A 24,338-nucleotide genomic window follows, 5' to 3' on the forward strand; every position below is an offset into this window, starting at 1 on the left:
TTTCATTTATTCTATTCTTTTTTGCTGAATATTATTAAAAACAATAATAGTATTGTTTTATCATATATACAACATACAGTAAATATAAATATTTTCTCCAGTAAATATTATAACAAATAAATAACAAGTCTAGTATATCCAGATGCATCAGAATAATGTTGCTACTAGCTAAAAATGTTTATATTAAACTATATACTAGACTATGCCTTTCTTATCTGCATCTGAGCTAACTTACCTGAACTGTCTCTATCATTTATCCAGTCTGCATCCTTCTTATGATCACTAAAACCCATCTCACCCTCACTTTCATCTGCAGGAAGAGCCAGTACTGTCCTTTTTTCTTTAAATTAACATAGAACATGGTGGTGCTTGCTAATACACTGTTCCCTTTATTAATATCTATGCAAAAGTAGTATTGCCATTAAAACTAGATTGTATCCATAATGCAAATGTCATTAACATATGACTAATCAACATTATATAATAGCATTCATGTTGTTATTGTTACAACTTCAAAGTTCACAGCTGAGCTTGCTAGCTAGCTAAGCCATTGCAATATTGCATGTTCCACTATTGTACAGTGTTGCCATTTGGTAAAACACACATTTGATCGATTTACAAAAAAAAAAAATGTTGATTTTAAAACATTTGAGTTGTGAGTGTCATCATAACTTACTGGAGGTGATATTTCAGATTTTTTTTGTGGATCTGACATAAATTGATCCTTTGTTTTTATTGATATTGATGTTTACATTTGCATTTAGCAACTACTCACAATAAATGCCAGTTAGTCAGAAATCGTGCTACAGAAAAACACTGCCTGTCATGTGATTTGACCAAAGCACATCATTGGCTACTTTAAGGTCTTCTCTTATCAACAAAAAAAATAATATGTTGGTCTTAAGAAAACAGTGGCAGAGAAATGAACATGAGTATCATGTTACCAATATGGTTACGCCGTGCAGTAGAGGTATATCCGGGTTTTTCAGTTGCGGTACGTGTCATAGTTAGTAAACTTAGAGTGGAGTAAATGTCAGAGGTTAAACTTAGAGTGGAGTGAATGGGAGAGTACAATGAATATATTTTTTTTATTTTGCAATCCTAGTAGCGGAAGATAATGAAAGAAAAAAACTCCACGAGAGTGTTATCAAGACTTTCATGAAAAGGAAAAAAAAATTGTGTGAGATTGATGACGGCAGTCAGAGGAGAGAATAACATTAGACTTACTCTCAGCCCCATAGATGCTTCATTACAAACACATTACATAAGCAGTAATTCGACGCAAAGATTATATGAGACATACAAGCCTATCAATGTTTGTATGTTTTTTAATCGAAATATTAAAATCTTTCTAGGATTTAAGATTATGATGACCGTTAAATGGATCATAACAGGCTTGTGAAAAGGATCCATTAAGAAACAGTCCTACTTATGTTGGTTTAGTTGTATTTGATTTGAGTTGAAGCTGAACTCTGCCCGACAATAGACCTTCAGGAACAGGATTGAGCACCTCTGGAATAGATAGTCAATAAAGCTGCTTGGATTATTTTCCCTATTGGTGTGGGCATGGCTAATGTTTTTTTTTTTTTTTTTTTTTTGCACCTCTAAGCAAACAATTAAAAACATAACACCACCAGATTTGACATGTGGTGCTTGACAGTGTTTGTGACTGGTTTGCTCTGTAGGCTCATCCTCCTGGTGTGTTGGCATTGTTGGACGAGGAGTGTTGGTTTCCAAGAGCAACTGATCGCTCATTTGTGGACAAGCTGTCAGCTGAGCAGGGTTCACATTCAAAGTTCATGCGGCCCCGGCAGCTGAAAGAAGAGGCAGACTTCTCTATTATACACTATGCTGGCAAGGTCAGTTTTATGCTCCTATACTCTCTATTTCTGCTATTTAGTCAACATACAGTCAAAATAAACAATGTTTATTTTTTATTACTCTGTCAGGTGGACTATAAAGCAAAAGAGTGGCTGGTGAAGAACATGGATCCCTTGAATGATAATGTTGCATCTCTCCTGCATCAGTCATCTGACCCCTTCATCTCTGAGCTCTGGAGGGAGGGTGAGCAATTGTTTGTGTGTGTATGTCTGTTTGCTGAATCTTACACTTATAGATGCTTAATTTACACTACAGTGTGCTGTGATTAAAAATATTTAGCAAAAGTTCAAGTTCAGTGAAAGGATGACAAAATAAACCTAAAATAAATGAAAATAAATTACAATAAAAAATTGTAATAAAATAAAAATTATTATATTTATAAACTCCCCAAAGCAGGAAAACAAGTATATGTATAAATATATATAGGGCTTGAAATCTACCTGCATTTGGCAGGCTGGCTGGTGTTAATATCAAGCCCTGTATATATATAAATAATATTTTATTAATATTTTATTTCATATATATATATATATATATATATATATATATATATATATATATATATATATATATATATATATATATATATATATGAAATAAAATATTATTTATAATATTTATATTCATGACTATATCTATATAATAAATATAATATAATAAATGACTATATACTGTATAATGATAAAAATAAATAAAATAATAATAAAAATAATTCCCAGAAATTTTGGTTCACAATAAGGTATTTAATAATTGAAAAAATGAATATAATATTTTAATAATTGAAAAAAATGAACATAAGTTTATTGTTTTATATAATTACCTACTTGTTTAAACAATACAAATGACAAAAAGCCTGTTTACAATATTGATGTTATGAATTAATTAGTTAATAAATGTTTATTAATGCAACATTTGCATCATATTTTTACATTTACATATTATTATTTAGCATAATTTCCCAAAATATTAGAATTAGAAGCAGTAAAATAAATAATAATAATTTTAATACTACAGCTATTAATTATAATAGTGTCCGGTTCAAAATCAGCAAAACAAACAAACAAACAAACAAACAAACAAACAAACAAACAAACAAACAAACAAACAAACAGTTACTTTATGCAACAATACAAACTGTATAACTGTATTAATTAATAAATTTTTAATAATGCAACATAAAATATTTATTTTGCTATTGCTAATATTTAACCCATGTAATCTACTACTGACTAACCCTCTTCTCTTCTCTTCTCTTCTCTTCTCTTCTCTTCTCTTCTCTTCTCTTCTCTTCTCTTCTCTTCTCTTCTCTTCTCTTCTCTCCTCTTCTCTCAGATATTCAAACTCTTCCTCGCGTGTACTTTTTTGACTCTTATGCCACACTGCAAACGAATGGCTGTGACAGCAGTAGGTTTTTCTGCTTTTCCTCTTTTAACCTCTCCATCACTTCATCTAACCATTGATTTGTTCTTTACACTTTCTTTCATTTCTCTTTTTCTTTGCATCAGGTTGTGATGTGATGTGTGGGTGTTGCTGTTCTGGGCTGTAGTTTAGTAGAATGTGTAGTTTGTTTTTCATGGTTTGCTGTAGAACTCACTTTGGTTTAAGAGTAGATGGTTGTGATCTACCTGGCTGTAGTTTATTGTCAAGGTGTCAGTAATGTAGAGATGCACAGATTTCTTTCTGTTTGGACCATGTGAACATTTTTATGGTTGAGAAAAACCAAACAAATGCCAAACAACCAATTTAGAAAAAAAATATACTTGTATACACATTTCAAATGAATTTTTTTGCTGGATTTTATACTAAAGAGACAGAACAATTCCAGTTCCAGTTGTCCAAATTACTGACTTATAAGGGGCTGTATGTGTTCATATATGTTGCATTTATGTATTTATTGTATATAATTGCAGACGTTACAGTAGGCTATTTCGCCTATTTATGATATCATTGATCTGCAGTTATAATCAAAACATGTTCATAGAAATGTGAGTAATGAACATTTATAGACGAGTATTTATGTGTTACAGCGTCTGTTTTGTGAGAAGTGCTTCTCATATATGTGAACAACCCGTACAGCTTTACTTTGACATTTCCTTGAGCAAGAATGATGTTGACTGAAATTTTACGTCGTACACCACGCCCACCATTGGTACCTTTTTGGCGGTGGAGCGCAAGCCTGATAAAGACAACCCGTATCATACCATATTGTACCACTCAGTGGAAACGGGCCATAAAACTATGCCTAAACAATAGTGCTTTTAAAAGCAAATGTAGGAGAAAGATGCACCATGACCTCATTGTTTTGTTTTTGCATTGCTGTGATCTCTTTTGTTGAATCGTGTTTTACCAGACTTGGACTTGAGTGCTCTGCTTCACAAGTTAGCTTGATGAGGTGTGGTTTTGTATCAGGTTTGCTTTTGTTTGCACTTTTTTAGGTTTGTAAATATGATTTAACATACAGTAGGTGAGATATACAGAAAACAATAAATTAAGTGACTGCAGAGAATTTTACCAGGAGCAACTTATTTCTGGTTTTGCAGAAATGTCAGCAGAAACACTCATTATGAATGAACCTGGGTTGCAAATAGGCATGGGATGATAACCGTTTTTAAGGTATACCGCAGTTTGGAAAAGTCAAGGTTTTAAAACCACCAAAAGTTTTCTGTTGTACGTTCCTACAATATATGAAATATTTTTTGTTTGTTTGTTTTTTAGGACAACAGTATCTCTAGCAGAAAAGATATCCAAAGATGCCATTTACATTGTAAAGAATTCTGTTTTTGACACTAATGAAGACAGCAGTCAATGATCCATTTAGCCTGACATGTTGACTGCTCCAAAATATTTTAAATGTTTCTCAAAAAAATATATATTGTGTTCAAAGGGGAAAAAGTTTTTTTTTTTTTTTTTTTTTTTTTTTTACCCAGACATTTAAAAAGAATATATTTTAGAGAAGTAATCACAAATTTGTGAAATCGTGATATATTTATTCAAGGTTATCATACCATCTCATGCCTAGTTGCAAGCAGTTAGAGCTGAGGCAAGCTGTGTTGGTGCAAAAACTAAAGATGCACTAGAACACGGGACACTATTTTCAACTGTACAATTCATTCTGATCTCATATGTAGATTTAGCTGAATATGGGCCAAAGTTGCAAAACACACCAAAAACTAAAAGCCAGCTAAAGATCAAAGAATTCTTGAAAGTTGAAATTCAGCTTGCTGTGTTTCAGGCTTTAAATGGCTTCAACCCAAACAGAAATAAATCTTAATTTGTATGCTTTCAATAGCACTAATACTGTACATAGTCATAATATTTTCCAAACATGAACATGTCTATGTAGATAATAACATCCATGTTTTGTGCTTGTCAGTGGAGAGGATTGTAGGTCTGGATCAGGTGTCCTCAGGTGAGAACAGTGGACCGGTGAGTTTTGGGGCTGCTGGACTCAAGACGAAGAAGGGCATGTTCCGCACAGTGGGCCAACTCTACAAGGAGTCCCTCACTAAACTGATGGCCACCCTCCGCAACACCAATCCCAACTTCCTGCGCTGCATCATTCCCAACCATGAGAAAAGGGTAGGAAAATAGAGGCAGAGATGGATCAAAATCTTAAAAGAAATGGGAAAATTTAAATTAAGGAGAACTGGATGGTTTAGGGTCAGCATAAAAGACTACAATACAACAATAATAACTATAATAATAATTCCTTACATTTTTATAGCACTTTTCTAGGCATTCAATGCTCTTTACACATAGGGGGGAATCTCCTCATCTACCACCAGTGTGCAGCATCCACCTGGATGATGCGACAGCACCCATATTACGCCAGACTGCACACCACACACCAGCTGATTTGTGGAGAGGAGACAAAGTGATGAAGCCAATTATGATATGGGGATGGTTAGGAGGCCATGATGGACAGAGGCCAGTGGGCAAATTTGGCCAGAATGCTGGGGTTATAACTTTTTTTCAAAGGATATCCTCGGATTTTTAACGCCAACAGAGAGTCAGGACCTCGGTTTAACATGTCACCTGAAAGACGGCGCTCACTGAGCAGTATAGAGTCCCCGTCGCTAAACTGGGGCATTAGAACCCACATAAACCACAGGTTGGGTGCCCCCTGCTGGCCTCACTAACACCACTTCCGGCAGCAACCTAGCTTTCCCATGTGGTCTCCCATCCAGGCAGCCCTGCTTAGCTTCAGTGGGCAACCATGTGAGAGTTGCAGAGAGCTAGCTGCCGGCAATTTTCATTTTCATGTTTTTATTCCTCAAAGAATATAAAAAATTTATATATTAAATAAATAAAATTCTATTTAATTATAAGAAGAAGCAAACAAGGGCGAAGCAGTGGCGCAATAGGTAGTGCTGCTGCCTCACAGCAAGAAGGTTGCTGGTTCGAACCTCGGCTCAGTTGGCGTTTCTGTGTGGAGTTTGCATGTTCTCCCTGCATTCATGTGGGTTTCCTCCGGGTGCTCCGGATTCCCCCACTGTCCAAAGACATGCGGTACAGGTGAATTGGGTAGGCTAAATTGTCCGTAGTGTATGTGTGTGTGTATGTGTATGTGTGGATGTTTCCCAGAGATGGGTTGCAACTGGAAGGGCATCCGCTGCTTAAAAACGTGCTGGATAAGTTGGGGGTTTATCCCGCTGTGGCGACCTCAGATTAATAATAGGAATAAGCCGACAAAATGAATGAATGAATGAATGAAGAAGCAAACAAAGAATATGTATATATTATAAATATAATATAATATATATTAAAATATCTCCTTAATGGAGAAAAGGAAAATAAATAAGAAATGTATATAAAAAATATTGAATTATGTCAGTATAACCATTTACATATCATTGGCCTGGTTTATATAACATTCAATTCCTCAAAACTTATTTTTTTCACTGCAGTGGGCAGTATTTTCTCATTTATGGAGTGATATTTAACATCTTTTGTGTCAAACAATTCTACTATGTCAAGTCAACACAACAAAACAAAAATTTGGAGCAGATATTCTGACACATTTCTGTTTTGGAGATGTATACAAAATACAATTTTTTAAATATTAAATTAAATAAATTTTCATTTGAAAATGTATCATGAAATACAAAACAGCTTAATTGATATATTGAATACATATTTATAGCACTTAAAGTTTCACATAAAAAAATACCACAAAATTACAAAATCACCATTCATAAAGAAGTCAGATCATAAAAAACAATTACAAGTATCTTTTAAGACGTTGTACAGAATGTGTTTAAAAGTACTCCGAGTCGGAAGTGTGTCAAGATAAAGCTGATTTTGCAGGTCATTCCAAGCCCTGGGAGCATAAAAGGAAAAAGTACGTTTGCAAAGTTCTGACAATACCCTCGGAACTGTTAAACGAATACAGGAACCAAATCTAGTGTGTTGGTTATTTATTTGAAATGTTAACAAATTAGAACGATAGGATGGTAGTTTAACTAAGAGATATTTTAATGTAAATAAGTACAAATGTAATTTTCTCCTTTGATAAAGAAATAATCATTCTAAGGAATCGTACAAAATACAATGAAGTGTCTGTGAGTCTACACATGTGACAAAGCGTTCTGCATGATAAACAGAATACAGTTTTATAAGTAGCAGCTGCATGCATGTATAAAGATCAGCATAATCAATTATAGACGAAAATGTACTCTCTACTAATTACTTACGAGCCTTATAAAGAAAACATTATTTGATCGGTATAAGAAACCTAATTTTGGCCTAAGCTTTTTAATAACTTGTCAATGTGTATATCAAAGGCTAATCTCTCGTCAATCCAAATACCGAGAAATTTGTACAAGCTAAAGGTTTTAACTGTCGCACAAAATTAGGCTCATGTGTTTTTATAGGATTATGAATATTTAATTCTGCTTGCTCATTTTAAAATTGAAAATTGATTTATTTAGGCAAATGGTGTCATATTTTATATTGGTCATTTATTTGTTGACATTTTGGTGATTTCCTGATTTTCTGTTATTGAAATGCTCGCAGGCTGGAAAGTTGAGTCCTCATTTGGTTCTGGATCAGCTAAGGTGTAACGGGGTGCTGGAGGGGATCAGGATCTGCAGGCAGGGCTTCCCGAACCGCATCCCTTTCCAGGAGTTTAGGCAAAGGTGTGTGTGTGTGTTGTTGGAATATTTTTCTGTTATTCCATGCGTGTTCAGTACAAACTCAGGAGGCGGAGATGAATGTCAAAAGTATTAATAATTTATTAAGCACAAATGGATAATTTGATGAGGGCCCTGGGTCAGATATGTTCTATCAGTTATACAATGCTATCCGAAAAAACATATTAGGCGGTCTGCATATGCTCCTCAGAACTAAAGACCTATTTTATAATCAGAGAAGATTATATATAATCTCTCTGTCAGCTTTTCTGCATCGTCTGTAGTTCCCCTTTTCTGCACAGAAGAACAGTTAAATGCACATGCTTTGAGGCTTCTATAGGCCCCAATATATTTTTCAAAAAGGGTAACTCATATACGCATTCCACTCTCAGCAAGCATGTCTAAATTTCTTGTTACACAGGAAATAAGAAAGAGAGACACGCATCTTTTTTGTCCAAGATAGCTCCTTCTGCTAATGTCTTTATTATGCAAAGTATGCAAAGCACATCTCACTCAAAGAAGACTTTCGGTTAACATATTATTTGGCAGAGCATACAAAACATATTTTAATAAAGAATAAAGGATAACTCTAATGAGAAATGAAAAAATTAATTCTATTTTCTTACAGTGTCTGTGCACATATCTGTGTATTTTACTTAAACTGAGACAATTTTGTATTTGGAGTTAAATAAATCTGATCCAATGTGTATTTTTAAATATATTATAAAAATTAGGTAAGTTTTTTAGAGTGTAATAGCAGTTGTGGGTTTTCAGTTATTTAGTTCTTTAAATAGCAGCTGTATTTAAAATCCATACTAAAAACAATACAAGTCTATGGAATGTCCCATTTAGAAGCGGTTTATAATAAAAGTAAATGTGTGGGCATGAATAGATGTGGAGGAAAGTCACTGCTTTCAATATCACTTTTACTTTGTAGGTTTAGCTTGTGTAATTAAGAATTGCCTTTTTTTACTCTATGTTTCCAGGTATGAGATCCTGACTCCAAATGCTATTCCTCGAACCTTTATGGATGGCAAACATGCATCTGAGCTCATGGTAAGTGATATTATTACTACAGAAACCTAGTATTGATTTGATACAGGATATTTCAGTTTTAAATCAATAAATAACAAAATTACATATGCTTATGTTTGAGTAATTAAACTTGGAAGGTCAGTAGTGTTGTAATGTTTTATACACATCTCTGATTTTGATGTTTAGCCAATACAGGTTGTTTATTTATTTTTTCCTGTACCTGCAGATCAGTGCTTTAGAGTTGGACAAGAATCTTTTTCGGGTGGGACAGAGTAAGGTGTTCTTCAGGGCTGGAGTTTTAGCTCATCTGGAGGAAGAACGAGACTTGAAGATCACTGACACCATTATCCGCTTCCAGAGCGCAGCTCGTGGATACCTTGCTAGAAAGTAAATTCCTATGCATGTTTGGTAGATATGAGGGATGTATTATGTGTACATGTGTACAGTGCTCAGCATAATTGAGTACAGCCAATCTTGAAATTTTTTTATTCATTTTTCAGTGAATGTAGACAATGCATTTTGATGCATTTAAACAAAACACATTTATTGAACAGATATACTTATTAACCTAATATTTTAGTCACCAAACATATTGAAAAATTAAAATTAAATTCAAGCAAAATCTTGCAAAAAAAAATGACAATTTTAACTAAATTATTACAATGTATGCTTCTCTTGATATCTCCTCGTTTTAAATTTGTATTTGATATTTTTCTATAACATTAATTTGGTTGTACTAGTTTTTTGACCGTTATCGTATTGTTAGATAAGATCCAGATTTGGCTTCAGTACTGCCTAATCTAATGTATATGCATAAATAAAATATTGTATAGCTTCCTATTAAAAATATGAATTTAAAAGGTTTGTGAGGGGTGTACTTATATATGCTGAGCACCGTATTTTAACGATTATGTTTTTCAGGGCATTCCATAAGAAGCAGCAGCAGCTTAGTGCTCTGCGGGTGATGCAGAGAAATTGTGCTGCATATCTGAAGCTCAGAAACTGGCAGTGGTGGAGACTCTTCACCAAGGTAACACAAATTACTACACAAGGTTATAAACATAAAATTAGTAATGGGCTTAATAAAGAAATGTATCTTTATTAGTTAGAGTATATGACAGTAATTTTTTACATTGCAAAAATGCTTTTCGTATTTAAAGGTTTTGTCTTGTTTTTTAGTCCAAATATCTAACAATTCTTCAATCAAGAAGCATTTTTTAGATGATCAACAATATTGCTTACCCCATTGGCAGATTATTTTTCTTGTTTTAAGTAAAAACTAATTTAAATGTAAAAAACTTAACTTTGACATTATGTTTATGAAAACAAGACAATAAAATGTTTCTTGATTTAAGACTTTTTTAGATATTGGGGCTAAAACAAACTAAGAAAGGCATTTTTTGCAGTGTATTTATTGTTTCATTGCATATTCAGAACTACATGTTTAAAACATTTGGGGTTTGCATTTTTGTGTTTGATAATAAAAATAAAGGTCTTGGCTAAAACAAGGCTAAATTTAAGTTGTCTGTGAAAATCTACTAGATGTCTAACTGTAGTCCAAAAAGAGACTAGTCAACAACTAGACAGGAATGAAGGTCACACTTTATTTTGATGGTCTGTTTGTTGAATTTAAGTTACATTGCATCTGCATTCCAACTAATTCTCATTAGATTATAAGTAGACTGTTAGGTTGGAATTATTGTTAGGGTTAGTTTAAGTTGACATGTACTTGCAAATTTCTTATAGTCAGTTAAATGTCTGTTGAAGGAGCAGTATCAACAGATATTAAGCAGACAGTCTACTAATGCTCAAAAGGACCATCAAAATAAATTATTACCGGAATGAATGACTACACATCTGTCTAATTTGGTGATTTTTTTGTTTTTGGACTATGTTTATACATCTATTAGATTTTCACTGACAGCACAAAATTGAACCTTGTATTGTATTGTACATCGATGTTTAGACATCTATAAGGTGTCTTTTGAACACAATATTGGTCTTGCATAATCTTTCCGAAATCATTCTATTAAATGTATTTATTGCCCAGGGACAATTATCTGTTATTATCCATGTTGAACAGCTTTTTCTCATTATTATTTTTGAACAAACTATTTTAGATTTTTTTAGGTTTCTTTAAATTTTGAAGGATTTGAAATTAAATGTCTCAATGCATGCCTCCTGAATAAAAAAATATAAAATATGTGGTCCATTGTTTTAAGACATTTAATTAAGCAAAGTTTATCAAGCTGTTCTAATATGTCACAAATATTTCACCTAAAAGAAGTGTTCAAAATTATATTTGTAATATTATTTAAAAATAATTAAGTGGCATATTAAATGATTGCATAATACAGTATAATGTCAGGTGGAAATAGTACATTAATGTGATGTGGAGTGAATTCAACTGTAATCCCTCCTGCAGGTGAAGCCCTTGTTGCAGGTGACCCGTCAGGATGAAGAGATTCAAGCTCGGGAAGCACAGCTTCAGAAAGCCAAAGACAAGCTGAGTAAACTAGAGCTTGACTTTACTGAACTGGACAAGAAAAACCAACAGGTAACTTTCTTTCCGTGTTTCCTTGCGTGTTGGTTTATTTGCTTGATTTCCACACTGATCTTGATGTCCTCTTGACAGCTGATTGAGGAGAAGTCAGTCTTGACCGACCAGCTGCAGGCCGAGGCAGAGTTATTCGCGGAAGCAGAGGAAATGAGAGCACGGCTGGCCAATCGCAAACAGGAGCTTGAAGATGTGTTGGGGGAGCTTGAGAGCCGATTGGAGGAGGAAGAAGAGAGGACTGTTCAGCTGACCAATGAGAAGAAGAGGATCCAGCAACATGTGCAGGTTTGCAGGATGGTTCTGTTGCTGTCTAACTACAGATGTTCGATTTCAGGTTTTTTTTTTTTTTTTTGATAGTTTTTCTTTAGGGGTTGTTTTCAATCACGTAGGTCTAAAGGGGAATACCAAATTTCAAAGGAGATATAAATATTAAATAACTACATATGTTGGACATGATCCTAATATCATGAAGACCGCAGAGTTTTCTACTGAACTAAATTATATTTGCCTGTCATCGAGGAGGTAGATACTGTATAAGCTATTATGTTACATGAAAAAGTACTGTCGTAAATACTATAGTGTTTGGAAGCATACTATACTATACTTTTATTGTTGCTGTGGTACGACACAACTGTAGTAATAAACAAATTATTCAGGCTTCAGTTTTCTAAGCTAAAATTATACACCATCACAATGCACCACAGTTTACACCAACGTTACAGTATTTATTACCGTTTATCAGTTTACTATGGATGTTTACAGTTTAATTTGAACTTGAATTATTGCAAAACAAGACAGAGATTTCATTGCAATGGTTACATGGCAGGGTTTGAAAACAACTTAAAAACTTTAAAACAACACATTTTAACTGCTTTAATTAGTCAGACTTTGCCATGGCATTATATTCAAATGACAAATAGCTACTATATCAATGGAGTTACGCATTTCTTGTCTAATTTTACACCAAGACTATAGATACACAAAGACTGTTCACTCACATTACTACAAATGGGCAAAAGTGCGAAACTTGTTATGGCCACCACAACGAAGGAAGTCCCTCCTTGTCGAAACAGCCAGTCTTTATAATCTGGCATGTCTTAAAGATTTGTTGATTCACTTGATTGTTATGGCACACCTTGACGTTTGGCAACTAATGTGTGCCTGATATGTTTTTTACAGCAGAAAGGACATAAAATCACAAAAGTGCATATTTTTTGTGCTTCCAGTGTCAGCCTCCAGTATTGACTGCTAGTTTTGTAACTGCATCATCTGGTTACAGCTTTAGAGCCGCTTTTTTTTACATTTCATTCCCCATTCATTTAAGAAAAGCAATTAGCAGCCATAGTTGAATGATATGCATAGTTTACTTTAAAGGGATAGTTCACACAAAAATAAAAATTTACTCACGATTTAGTCAAGTTTTCTGTTCAACAAAAAATAAGTTATTTTGTAAAATGTTGGAAACCTGTAACCATTGAATTCAATAGTATTTGTGAATATTATGTAAAAACTGTTTTTTCAATGGTTACAGTTTTTAATTTTTTATTTTTTTAAATATCTTCTCTTTAGTAAAATATCCCTTTAAAAAAGATATGTATTCAATAATAAATTACTCTAATTGTGATAGCACTATTGCTATTATTTTAAAAAAGCTGCTCGAACTGAAGTGTTGAAGATATTAAAAATAATATTCAGTACATACACTACCGGTCAAAGGTTTTTTTTTTCCATGTTTTTTTAAAGAAAATTATTCTGTTCCCAAAGACAGCATTTATTAAATGTAAAAAATATGTTACATTGTTAAATATATATTAAATGTGTATTAATTACTTATTGTATGTATTTTCAAATAAATGTATTAGTCCACTCATTATTGTTTTTATTACTATTACCATTAATAATAATAATAATAATAATAATAATAATATGAATAATATGAATAATAATAACAACAATAATTAATATTACAGTGATTTATAAAGGATCATGTGACTGAAGACTGGAGTTATGAAGCTGAAAATTCATCATTAAAATCAATAATTTAATTAAATCATAAACTAATTTTAAAAGTGCAATAACATTTCACAATTTTACAATTTGTTTCGTGTTTTTGATTAAATAAATGCAGACTTGGTGAGCAGGATAAGTGTAATGTGAAGTGGGATGCTGAGAACATAGGTAAGAACAGATCGAAATGGAGGTTAATTAAACAGATTGTCAGGCAAAGGTCAACACAGAGGCAAGCGGAGTGAAACAAAGTCATTGTCAAAAAACAGGCGAGTGGTCATTACAGGCAAGCAGCAGACAACGTAAACAAACAAGGCAAGATTCAAACACAGAAGTCAAGGAAAGTCAACTGCGTCGAAATGTTCACAAACCGTATAACAAGACTCAGCAATAAGTGTCTTAAAGTGAGCCGTATATATGTACTGTATGTATAATCCGTACTTGAGCAGCATCAGCTGTGTGAGTGTAAACAGTGGAGACTTGGTGCAGGTGTGTGTGTGTGTTGCATGACAGGCCTTGTAATTCATATACAAGCAGATTTGTAGTTCTATGTGATCTGTGAGTTTAATCTTTACAGATAGCTCATGATTGTGACAATAAGCTTATTTTAAAACATTTAAGAAGTTTACTTACCCCAACCTCTTCATCGGTAGTGTATATAGAACTGTACATTTATGACTATTTAAATACTGTAATCACAAATAGGTTAATGGCCAAATGTATATGTTATAATATCATAACATTAAATCAGTTAAAAGCAAAGCTAACACAGAGGTGTGTATATGTATAATAATAAATAAAGTCATCATGACAGTTATTTATTTTGAAAGTATGCTGCATGTAGGACAAACTTAACTGCCATGCAATACATAAGGATAGAAAACTAACAAACAAGTGTGCAGGTATGGACTAAGTTGGTACATTCCAAATGCTATATTTCACCCTCTGAAGGGCTCTTTTGAGTGACAAAAAAATAAATAAATCAGGTCTGCCATATTAACAAGTCATTCCAAACCAAAATGCTCAAAATTGGCCACTATGAAGGGCCATTTGGATTGAAGTATTTTGGAGGATAGAACTACTGGACACTTCGGTCCATAATCCTTTTTGCAGGGAAGTTGTTTGAGGTCACACACTTGAGGACTCCTCTTTGAGACCCTCGAAATGGTTTAGGGCATAGGGATGAACCCTACCGAATGGAACCCAGCAAGAGTTTTGTCAACAACACTGTTTCTTTCTCTCAGGATCTTGAAGAACAGCTAGAGGAGGAAGAAGGGACACGTCAGCGCCTCCAGCTGGAGAAAGTTACCCTGGAAAGCAAAGTGAAGAGTCTGGAAGCAGAGACCTTGACTTTGGCTGAGCAGAGGGACAGATTAAGCAAGGTAAGAAAGAGGAGAGTGTTAGCCTAAATAAACAAGTCAGAATTATTAGCCCCCCTAAATTATTAGCACCCCTGTTTATTTTTTTTTCCCAATTGCTGTTTAACCAAGATAAGATTATTTTCAACACATTTCTAAACATAAAAGTTTTAATAACTCATCACTAATAACTCATTTATTTTATCTTTGCCATGATGACAGTACATAATATTTTGAGTTTTCAAAACACTTCTCTACAGCTTAAAATGACATTTAAAGGCTTAACTAGGTTAATTAGGTTAACTAGGCAGGTAAGGGTAATTAGGCAAGTTGTTGTATAATGATGGTTTGTCGAAAAAATATATAGCTTAAAGGGACTAATGATGTTGACCTTAAAATGGTGTTTAATTTTTTTTAAACTGCTTACATTCTAGTTGAAATAAAACAAATAAGACTTTCTCCAGAAGAAAAAAATATTATCTGACATACTGTGAAAATTTCCTTGCTCTGTTAAGCACAATTTGGTAAATATTTAATAAAGAAAAACAAATTTAAATGGGGGGCTAATAATTCTTACTTCAACTGTATGCAGCTGCAGTTTTACTGTGGCTCGTCATGAATCTCTTTGATTTTCCCTTTTTCAGGAGAAGAAACAGCTGGAAGAAAGACTGAATGAAGTGACAGATCAGCTCACAGAGGAAGAGGAGAAGGTGAAGAGTCTCAACAAGCTGAAAAACAAGCAGGAAGCTGTCATCGCTGATATAGAAGGTAACAGCTGTCTCTTTAAGTATTCATTAAATGAATGTAGTGTGTTTGTGATTCATTGTGCTTTTATACGTGGGCTTTGTGTTTGACCACAATTCAGAATCCTGATATTCTGTATTTGTATTATTGTTTGGCATTATCAGTCACTTTATTCAGCAGACACATTGAATCTACCATAAGTGATTAGAAAGACATTGAAGATAATATTAGTCCACCTGTGAATTTGAATTCTTTTTTCAAATATTCACAATTTTAAACATAATAATTTTTAGAACTTAATTTTAAAACGGTGCAGCACGGTGGTGCAGTGGTTAGCATTATCACCTCACAGGAAGAAGGTCGCTGGTTTGAGCCTCGGCTGGGTCAGTTGGCGTTTCTTTATGGAGTTTGCATGTTCTCTCATGTTCGTGTAGGTTTCCTCCAGGTGCTACATGCGCTATAGGTGAATTGGGTGAGCTAAATTGGCAGTGTATGTATGTGAATGAGTGTGTATGGGTGTTTCCCAGTGATGGGTTGCAGCTGGAAGGGCATCCGTTGCGTAAAACATATGCTGGATAAGTTGTCAGTTCATTTCGCTGTGTCGACCCCAGATTAATAAAGTAACTAAGCTGAAAAGAAAATGAATGAATGAATTATCTTGAGATAACAATTTTTTCCCATATTTTACTACTTAATTTGCAATATACTATTTAGCTTAAAGTGTAATAAGGCTCAATTAAGTTAATAATGTTAACTAGTAAGGTTAATTAGGCAATTCATTTTTGTTATAATACAGGTATATATATAAACAGGTCGTGAGTGCTAAGGGGAGGTAGCCATGCGTAGAGAGAGTACACCCTAATAGGGTTTGTATTTTGTCGGACATGATCTGTATGAACCATCACAGCATGGAAAAGAATGAAGTCCATCTTTTGCTTTTCACATGATGTAATAAGTACACCAAATAACATTTTCATTGTTAGGTGGACTCTTATAAACATAACATAAAATAACATTTTCTTCTTTAGAGCGTCTGAAAAGGGAAGAGCAGGGTCGTCTGGAACAGGAGAAGTGGAAGCGGCGAATGGAAGGAGAAGCAGTGGAGGCTCAAGAGCAGCTATCTGACATGAGCTTACTCGTCACTGAGCTGAGAGGAAGCCTGAGCCAGAGAGAGAAAGAGATCACCACATTACAGACAAGGTATTCACAAAGTCAATAATGAATCTGGGTTAATTAATCAGGGTTTCCATAAGTCATGGATTTTCTTGAATACTAGGGAACTTTAAAAGGTGCATTCCAGAAAGTCATCCCATTTATATCAGGGATTTAAAATTCCTATTTACCAACATTTCTAATTATTGCGACCAAAAATTTAAAAAATGGTGCCAAATTTTATCAAAATAAAAAATTAGAAATAACATTTGTGGCAGTATTTGTAGCATTTCTTGTGTTGTTTTGAAAGGAAAAATACACAAATGTACATATCTTAGTTCATTACATTTTTGATCTGAAGAATTAGTCCATGTAATGTATATAAAGAGAATAAGACAAAAAGAGAATTTTCTTACCTCTTAACATAATAAAACTGACTCTATCATATCAGATAAGCGACTTTAAATTATGAAATTAACAACTGTTAAAATCTCTTTAATAACAGCATTAAAGAAATCATGTTTAATTTTAAATGATAAATTGTGCTGGGTATAGCACAACAGACGAGCTCTTTCTATATGCAGATATGTTATTTAATATAAAACAATGCAGATGGAAAAGAATTTAAACAGCGTTCTTGATAGAAAAGGATACATGTTCTGTAGTAAATGTCAATATAACTTCTCTAAATATTGCACCCTGCTTAATTTACCGTTAAATTCAGCTGTCGCAGAATGGTTAAGATATGACAGCTCAAGTCATGGAAAATCTGCTCTTAAGTCACTGAAAGTCAGGAAATTGAACATCTAAATACCAACCACTGCACTCCCAACTAAATGGTAAAGGCTTTTGATCTAATTAATACATATTAAACCTCTTTAGCTCTATTATTAGACTACTGCACTACTAAAGTTGTTGGTTTGCACTAAATCATGGGTCTGACATTTATTTTCAAACTGCCGTCTGCTAGTGATTTTATTTGTAAGATCTGAGGTGAACTATGCTGCTGCTTTCAGTAGTATCCCTAAAAATGTCACGTAAAATTGGATGTAAACTCACGTTGGGAGCATTTAACATGGAATAAAGTACTTAATCTGTACCTGAGGTGAGTCATAGTAGTATATGCTGATGTTCTGCCGCAACATCATGGAAATAAAAAGCATTTCTAAAATAGAAAATGTTGTGTGCTGCCATCACAGATTTTTTAACATCGAAAAGATATCATTTATCACATCGCAGGGCAATTCCTCATATTTTTAGGACACAGTGAGAGCAGGAACCTTGAGTAATACAACTTAAACATCACATGCATTCACTTGAATACTCTCTCCCTAAGGCTAGAAGAAGAGGGGGCACGTCGGACAGAAGCTCAGAGAGCCCTGAGAGAGGCCATGTCTCAGGTCTCTGAGCTCAAAGAGGAGGTGGAGAATGAACGAGGTATGAGGGAAAGAGCTGAAAAACAGAGAAGAGATCTTGGAGAGGAGTTAGAAGCTTTGAGGACTGAGCTGGAAGATACTTTGGACACTACTGCTGCTCAGCAAGAACTCAGGTGTGTACGGTCTCTAACAGTATTTAGCAAGAATGTTTACATTCCGCTATTATTAAACATCAAATATCAGATCACTTACTCACCCTTGCAGAAAAGGGTACATTTTAGGATACTTACAGTATTACAGAAAACTACATTCTAAAAAAAAATACAGTAATTAAAATTGATATATTTAAATGTAAACTGAATATAATTTTAAATATAAATAAATGAACATGTGTTATAGCTCAATTTAGTAAATAATTATTAAATATTACAATTTATATTACTAATTATTAAATATTAATATAATATTATTAAATATAATTAGCTGACAATAAATCAAATTTATCTAATTTAAGGTGGTTTTCTATGTGTTACCATTCTTTTGTGAATAAAGCACATTACAAGCTATTTCACAGTTATTTCAACTGTGCATGAAATATGATTTAAATTTCTGTCAATTTTTTATTTAAATTTTTATTTAAAAGTAAATTCTGTAATTTATTTACCCTCTTGTCATAAAATAAATAAAATAAAAGCCTAAATTAATCGTATTTAAAATATGGAAATACTGAAATAATAATAATTTTTCTCTATTAAAGCTTTTGTAAAAACATTTCGCCAAGTAAATTCTGTCATTTGTTTACAAATAAAAATAAAATAAAGGCCCCAATTAACCAGTTAAGTACATCAAAATATTTCTTTAAAGCCTGACAAAGAATTATTACAATATAATTATTTAAGCTGTACTTTTTATAGATTGAAAAATGTAGAATACACTAGGAGAACACCTTCAATACAATTTGGCATGCTTGCTTTTCAGAAGGGTAGAGTTACCACAGATTAAGTGTGTTTGTGAACGTTAAGGTCTCGTCGTGAGGCTGAGTTAGGAGAGCTTCAGAGATGTTTAGAGGAAGAAACTCGTCGTCATGAAGCCCAGCTATCAGAGCTCCGCATCAAACACACCGCTGCTATAGACTCACTTCAGGAGCAACTCGACAACGCCAAAAGAGTGAGTCTCAGGGTTTACACCAAATGAATCTTGTTTACAAATGGTTGTTACTCTGGGAAGCCAGGTTTATACTGGTATGTTGCCAACCTTTGATGTGTGTATATGTCTGCAGTCCCGTCAGTCACTGGAGAAGGCAAAAGCTGTTCTGGAGGAGGAGCGCTTGAATCTGAGTGCTGAACTGAAGACGTTACAAGGAGGGAAGATGGAGAGCGAAAGGGGCAGAAAAAGAGCGGAAGGACAGTTGCAAGAACTCAACGCACGCCTCTCGCAGGCAGAGAGAGAAAGAGAAGAGCGAGAGGAACGTCTTGGTAAACTCCAGGTAAAATGGAAAACATAGGGTATTCGCAGGGTCTTAAAATGTCTTAAAATGTTTTACATCTCAAAAGCAAAATTTTAGGCCTTAAAGTCTTAAATCTACTAAAATATTGTGTTGTAGGTCTTAACTCTTTTTTAATTATAATTAATTTTGAATTTCTTTGTTCATCTAGAGGCCTTTTTCTTAGAACGCAAAATTACCCATTATGCTTTGCGCGTATGCCCTGGGAAAATGCTAAGAACTTCTAGTCTGCAGCTGATGCGTATAAACAGTCACATTTAGACAGCCTCAAAATGATAGTTTTAATCTATTTTACCTGCTATTAACGTCTTTGAACTAATACTGCTGTTGATCAGCACCACCTCCTGGACTGATCATTTAAAAATTGCGTCTAATAGGAAAGAATGGAAAACAGCTGCGGTGAAGCAATTTCCCCTCGTTTTCAGATGGCATCAACCCTTGTCATCGCTAAAGTCAACATTTTCTCTTTCTTTAAAACACTTAACCAGCCCAAACAAATGTTATTCACCAAGATTTTTGACAAACACATGTAGTACTGTCCCACTTAACACACAGATTTAATAAGTGTCACAAAGTGAAAATAGGGTGGCGTTTTGAAAAAAACATACCGTGGTGAATACTACACACAAACTAACCACATGAAACATAAACAGTTCCCATTAGAATCAACATGCAAATCCACCAAGCAGAGTATCAGTAACAGACTTTTATTGGTCATTTTTATGAATTGCATCACTTACATACCTGTTAAGTTTCATGCCAGTAATCTGGTTTGCTCTATAATGCAGTGAAGTATTGCCTGTGTGTGTGTATTGAAGAGCCGCTGAGCTAACAGCTGACAGGCTGGGGAAACACACACACTGTATTTCTGACGGCAGACACGTGAACTAGGAGAATGATTTTCTCTCGCGCTTGAACCACATCTGACAGATTATAACAGCTTTAACACACACCTTTTGTGTGTTAGTTGTGTAAGTTGTGTGTCATAAAAACACTCCATAATCTACTCAACGCTATTAAAACCCATTTTCGGACCGCAAATTACCTATTGTAAATGCTGTAAATGGAAGCTCTAATCATTCTACTGGAAAACGCTGGTCTCTATGGCACCCTCCATGCTGCAGCCAAGAAAAGGTCTATAGCTACCCAATCTGGCCATTAACAGCCATACAATCACCAATTATCCCAATTTCAATAAAACTTTTATCTTTTATTTTAAAATAGCATTTACTTACAGTAACATTTACCTAAAAGTTCTCCATTTATTTACTTCTGATGATACTGACCTGACTTAAATTTTTAAGTCTGAACTTTAAATTTTTATTATTAAATTATTTTCATTATAGACTGAAGTAATTGACAGCTATCTTTTGTTCTATTCTTGGTAAGGGTTATAGGTATGGCCAGACAAAATCTGCTGACATTTTTTGCTTTTTCTGCGCAGAATTTAGTAAAAATCTGCAGGTTTATGCAGGATGATTCGGGGAGTATCATATATAAAAACTTAATTTATAAAATAAAAAATATATTTTTACATTTTTTATTTAATGTTTATAATGCAACTCAAGTAGATTCACTTATTTGTTAAGCAAAACAAGTCTTTCATGTAATATATCTGCTAAAGGCTTAATATTACTTAAGATAATGTTACTAAACTGTGATGTAAATAAATCATGTGAACATTTTCATATTAGACAATAATGTTACTGAAATTAATTTAAAAACTGAATAAATATAACTTTACACACATTTAAAAAAATAGACTCGATGATCTAAAAATTTCTGTGTGCGCAGATTCTGTGTGGCCCTAGATATAGGGTTTGTGAATAGATATATTAAAAAAAAAGTTATAAATAAATATTCAAACAAAAATATTATTATTAAAAAAATCCTTAGCATTTAACCCTGTAATAGTCCAAAATTTCATTCATAATAGTCTTAAAATTTCTTAAAAAGTCTTAAATTTTACTTGGTGAAACCTGCAGAAACCCTGAAACGAGATTTTTGATTAATAACAATAATTAATAATTAGATTTTATTATTTTCAAAAAGGCAAACTTGGCATGAGTTCATATAAATACAGATGTAGATACCTTAATCAAACTATTACCTTTTAGTAGTAGTTTTTGTTACATCTTATGACAGGATGCACACACAGCAGATGAACAAAAGAGGTACCACATTTTTAGTGCGAGCTGGAAACGATGACTATGCTCACATCCACCTTTATCATATAATTGTGTTATTCTGGTTAAGACAAATAATTAGTAGTTACAGTGAATTTCACATTTGTGTATAAGACTTTACACAGTTTTTCTTTTCATAAATCGAGGTCAAGGTGGTCAAGTAGAAATAAATTAAACACAATGTCACTGCTATGAGCTGAGCATTCAGTACATTGCTACATCATTGTCAATATCACCACACATTTGGACTTATGCAACATTTTGAAATCATAATCCTAAAAGGATTTCAGGAAATCGCTAATTATGTAGCCAGAAGTAGGTATGGCTGCATTTCATTTTTAAAATAAAAGCGGTATGACGCCGTTCCTTTACGTGCTTACCAGCTGACCATGTGCCTCTGTATGGACGACTTTCCGACTGTTACCAGTTTGTCCAGTTAGCTCGCCATGTATGTTGGTGGACTTGAGACACAGAGAGGAGTTGACCACAACGATGGGTTTCAAGTCCGGTTAGGAACGATTCAGAAAGCAGGACAAAAGCAGAATCCAAAAAAATAAAATAAACAAGTAAATAACAGTAAGAATGTAGTAAAATCTAAAAAAAAAAACATGTTAAAATTGTTGGTTGGGTTTAGGGAGGTGGTGGGCAGGTCATTCGGTTCTTTTGAAAACATTGTTGGTTGGGTTTAGGGAAGGAGGAGGGTGGCTAAGTCGATTAATCAGTCAGTCGACAGTGTCCTCTGGTGGATTCACTCAAGAACAGCAGCCGGGAATGGCACTCTTGAGAGAAATTTGAGATCTCAAAAAGTAAACACAGCAGCCTCTAGTGGATTCACGGAAACAAAAACTGCAAAAATAACGTAGCTTCTGGGATGTATTTCTCCACAAATGCATATAGAGGTACGTCTTCTGAATGAGCCTGGGTTGGACTTATAGTAGATGTTCTGCATCTGGAATAACCATGTAAAGCCAATAGTGTTTTTGGTACATGATCGCCAGGTCAAAACTGATAGTTTGTTGGTCCAAGCTAGCAATTGGTTTCCAATGTTTCAAACAAGAACTTAACAATTCCAGTGAATCATGAAAACATCCTAACTTTCAAGTCTCTCCCTTTCAGTCAGAGCTTGAGTCTCTGTCCAGCTCCCTCTCCTCATCTGACTCCAAATCTCACCGCCTTCATAAGGAGGTCAGCAGCCTGGAGAGCCAACTGCATGATGTGCAGGTAACTTGTGTGTTTTAATTTGCTCTCTTCCACTACGTTTGAATAGGCTCATGGGACTTACCTTCTTTGGATAAAACACTTTTATAACATTGCATTAGATGGATGAACAGGATTTAAATCATCTAGAGAGGTTCTCAGGTCTCTCTGATTGTTGTTCTATTTTAAAGCTTTACTTAGAGACTGTAAAATTAAAGGCCTCTTAAGCATGCTTATTTTATGAGTGTGTGTTTGTGTGTTTTATCTATTAGGAGCTACTACAGGAAGAGACACGGCAGAAGTTGGCACTTGGTTCACGTGTACGTGCTCTTGAGGAGGAGAAAGCTGGACTAATGGAGAGATTAGAGGAGGAGGAGGAGAAGACTAGGGAACTTACACGCCAGATTCAGAACCATACACAACAGGTATGCAATCATTTTACGTACACAACAGGAAAACACATTTGCTGTTTAAACAGTCTTTAACGCACTGCATGATGCATTATGGTTATGTCTCCTGTAGCTGGCTGATCTGAAGAGGCAGACAGAGGAGGTCAATTCAGCAGTGGAGGCTGGGGAGGAGACCAGGAGAAAGATGCAGAGAGATTTGGAGAATGCCGTACAGAGGGAGAAATCCAAAGAAGAGGAGAAAGAGCGCATAGAAAGACAGAAAGAACGGCTGAGAGAGGAGATAGAGGACATGACCATCGCTCTGCAGAGAGAGAGACAGAACTGCACTGCTCTGGAGAAGAGACAGAAGAAATTTGATCAGGTATGTAACAAAGATGAATGGACGAAGGAATGAATGTATTACTGCAGAGACTGACTTGTAGATAGATGGACAAATTCACTCAATGGATGGTTGGATAGACCGACTTGGTTTATGCATGGATTAAATGGATTTAATGGATGGATGATGGAATGACAAACTGGTGGGTGTATGAATGAATGAGTGAATGAGTGAATGAATGAATGAATGAATGAATGAATGAATGAATGAATGAATGAATGAATGAATGAATGAATGAATGAATGAATGAATGGTTGTAAGTACAGATAATCTGGATTGATTGATTGTACAGATTGTACAGATGGTTGGAGGTATAAATAGATTGACTGGTGGATGGATGGAATAGATGTAAAGACAATCGACTATGGCTGTACTGAATCAAATCAAATCAAATCACTTTTATTATCACATCATTAGCAGT

At 34.2% G+C, this 24,338-nt stretch overlaps 1 protein-coding gene across 9 annotated transcripts in view; it reads left to right on the forward strand.

The window, feature by feature from the left end:
• myh14 (myosin, heavy chain 14, non-muscle) overlaps positions 1–24,338 on the forward strand; it is a 92,774-nt gene that overhangs the window by 46,368 nt on the left and 22,068 nt on the right. For 5 of the 9 annotated variants that reach the window (XM_087286817.1, XM_087286818.1, XM_087286814.1 and 2 more), the window contains 18 exons: positions 1,686–1,859; positions 1,950–2,064; positions 5,255–5,460; positions 7,897–8,018; positions 8,999–9,068; positions 9,274–9,434; positions 9,969–10,077; positions 11,473–11,604; positions 11,683–11,889; positions 14,856–14,993; positions 15,614–15,737; positions 16,742–16,913; positions 18,202–18,414; positions 19,264–19,408; positions 19,521–19,727; positions 23,048–23,152; positions 23,401–23,553; positions 23,651–23,899. In XM_087286817.1, coding sequence (XP_087142943.1) covers positions 1,686–1,859; positions 1,950–2,064; positions 5,255–5,460; positions 7,897–8,018; positions 8,999–9,068; positions 9,274–9,434; positions 9,969–10,077; positions 11,473–11,604; positions 11,683–11,889; positions 14,856–14,993; positions 15,614–15,737; positions 16,742–16,913; positions 18,202–18,414; positions 19,264–19,408; positions 19,521–19,727; positions 23,048–23,152; positions 23,401–23,553; positions 23,651–23,899 — 2,802 coding nt within the window. Of the gene's footprint in view, positions 1–1,685; positions 1,860–1,949; positions 2,065–3,213; positions 3,286–5,254; positions 5,461–7,896; positions 8,019–8,998; positions 9,069–9,273; positions 9,435–9,968; positions 10,078–11,472; positions 11,605–11,682; positions 11,890–14,855; positions 14,994–15,613; positions 15,738–16,741; positions 16,914–18,201; positions 18,415–19,263; positions 19,409–19,520; positions 19,728–23,047; positions 23,153–23,400; positions 23,554–23,650; positions 23,900–24,338 lie in introns of all 9 variants that reach the window. The other 4 variants (XM_087286813.1, XM_087286810.1, XM_087286811.1 and 1 more) reach the window with 1 other exon arrangement.

Source organism: Danio rerio, chromosome 16, assembly GCF_052040795.2.
Source record: "Danio rerio strain M-AB ecotype USA chromosome 16, GRCz13ab, whole genome shotgun sequence".
NCBI classification, from domain to species: domain Eukaryota; kingdom Metazoa; phylum Chordata; class Actinopteri; order Cypriniformes; family Danionidae; genus Danio; species Danio rerio.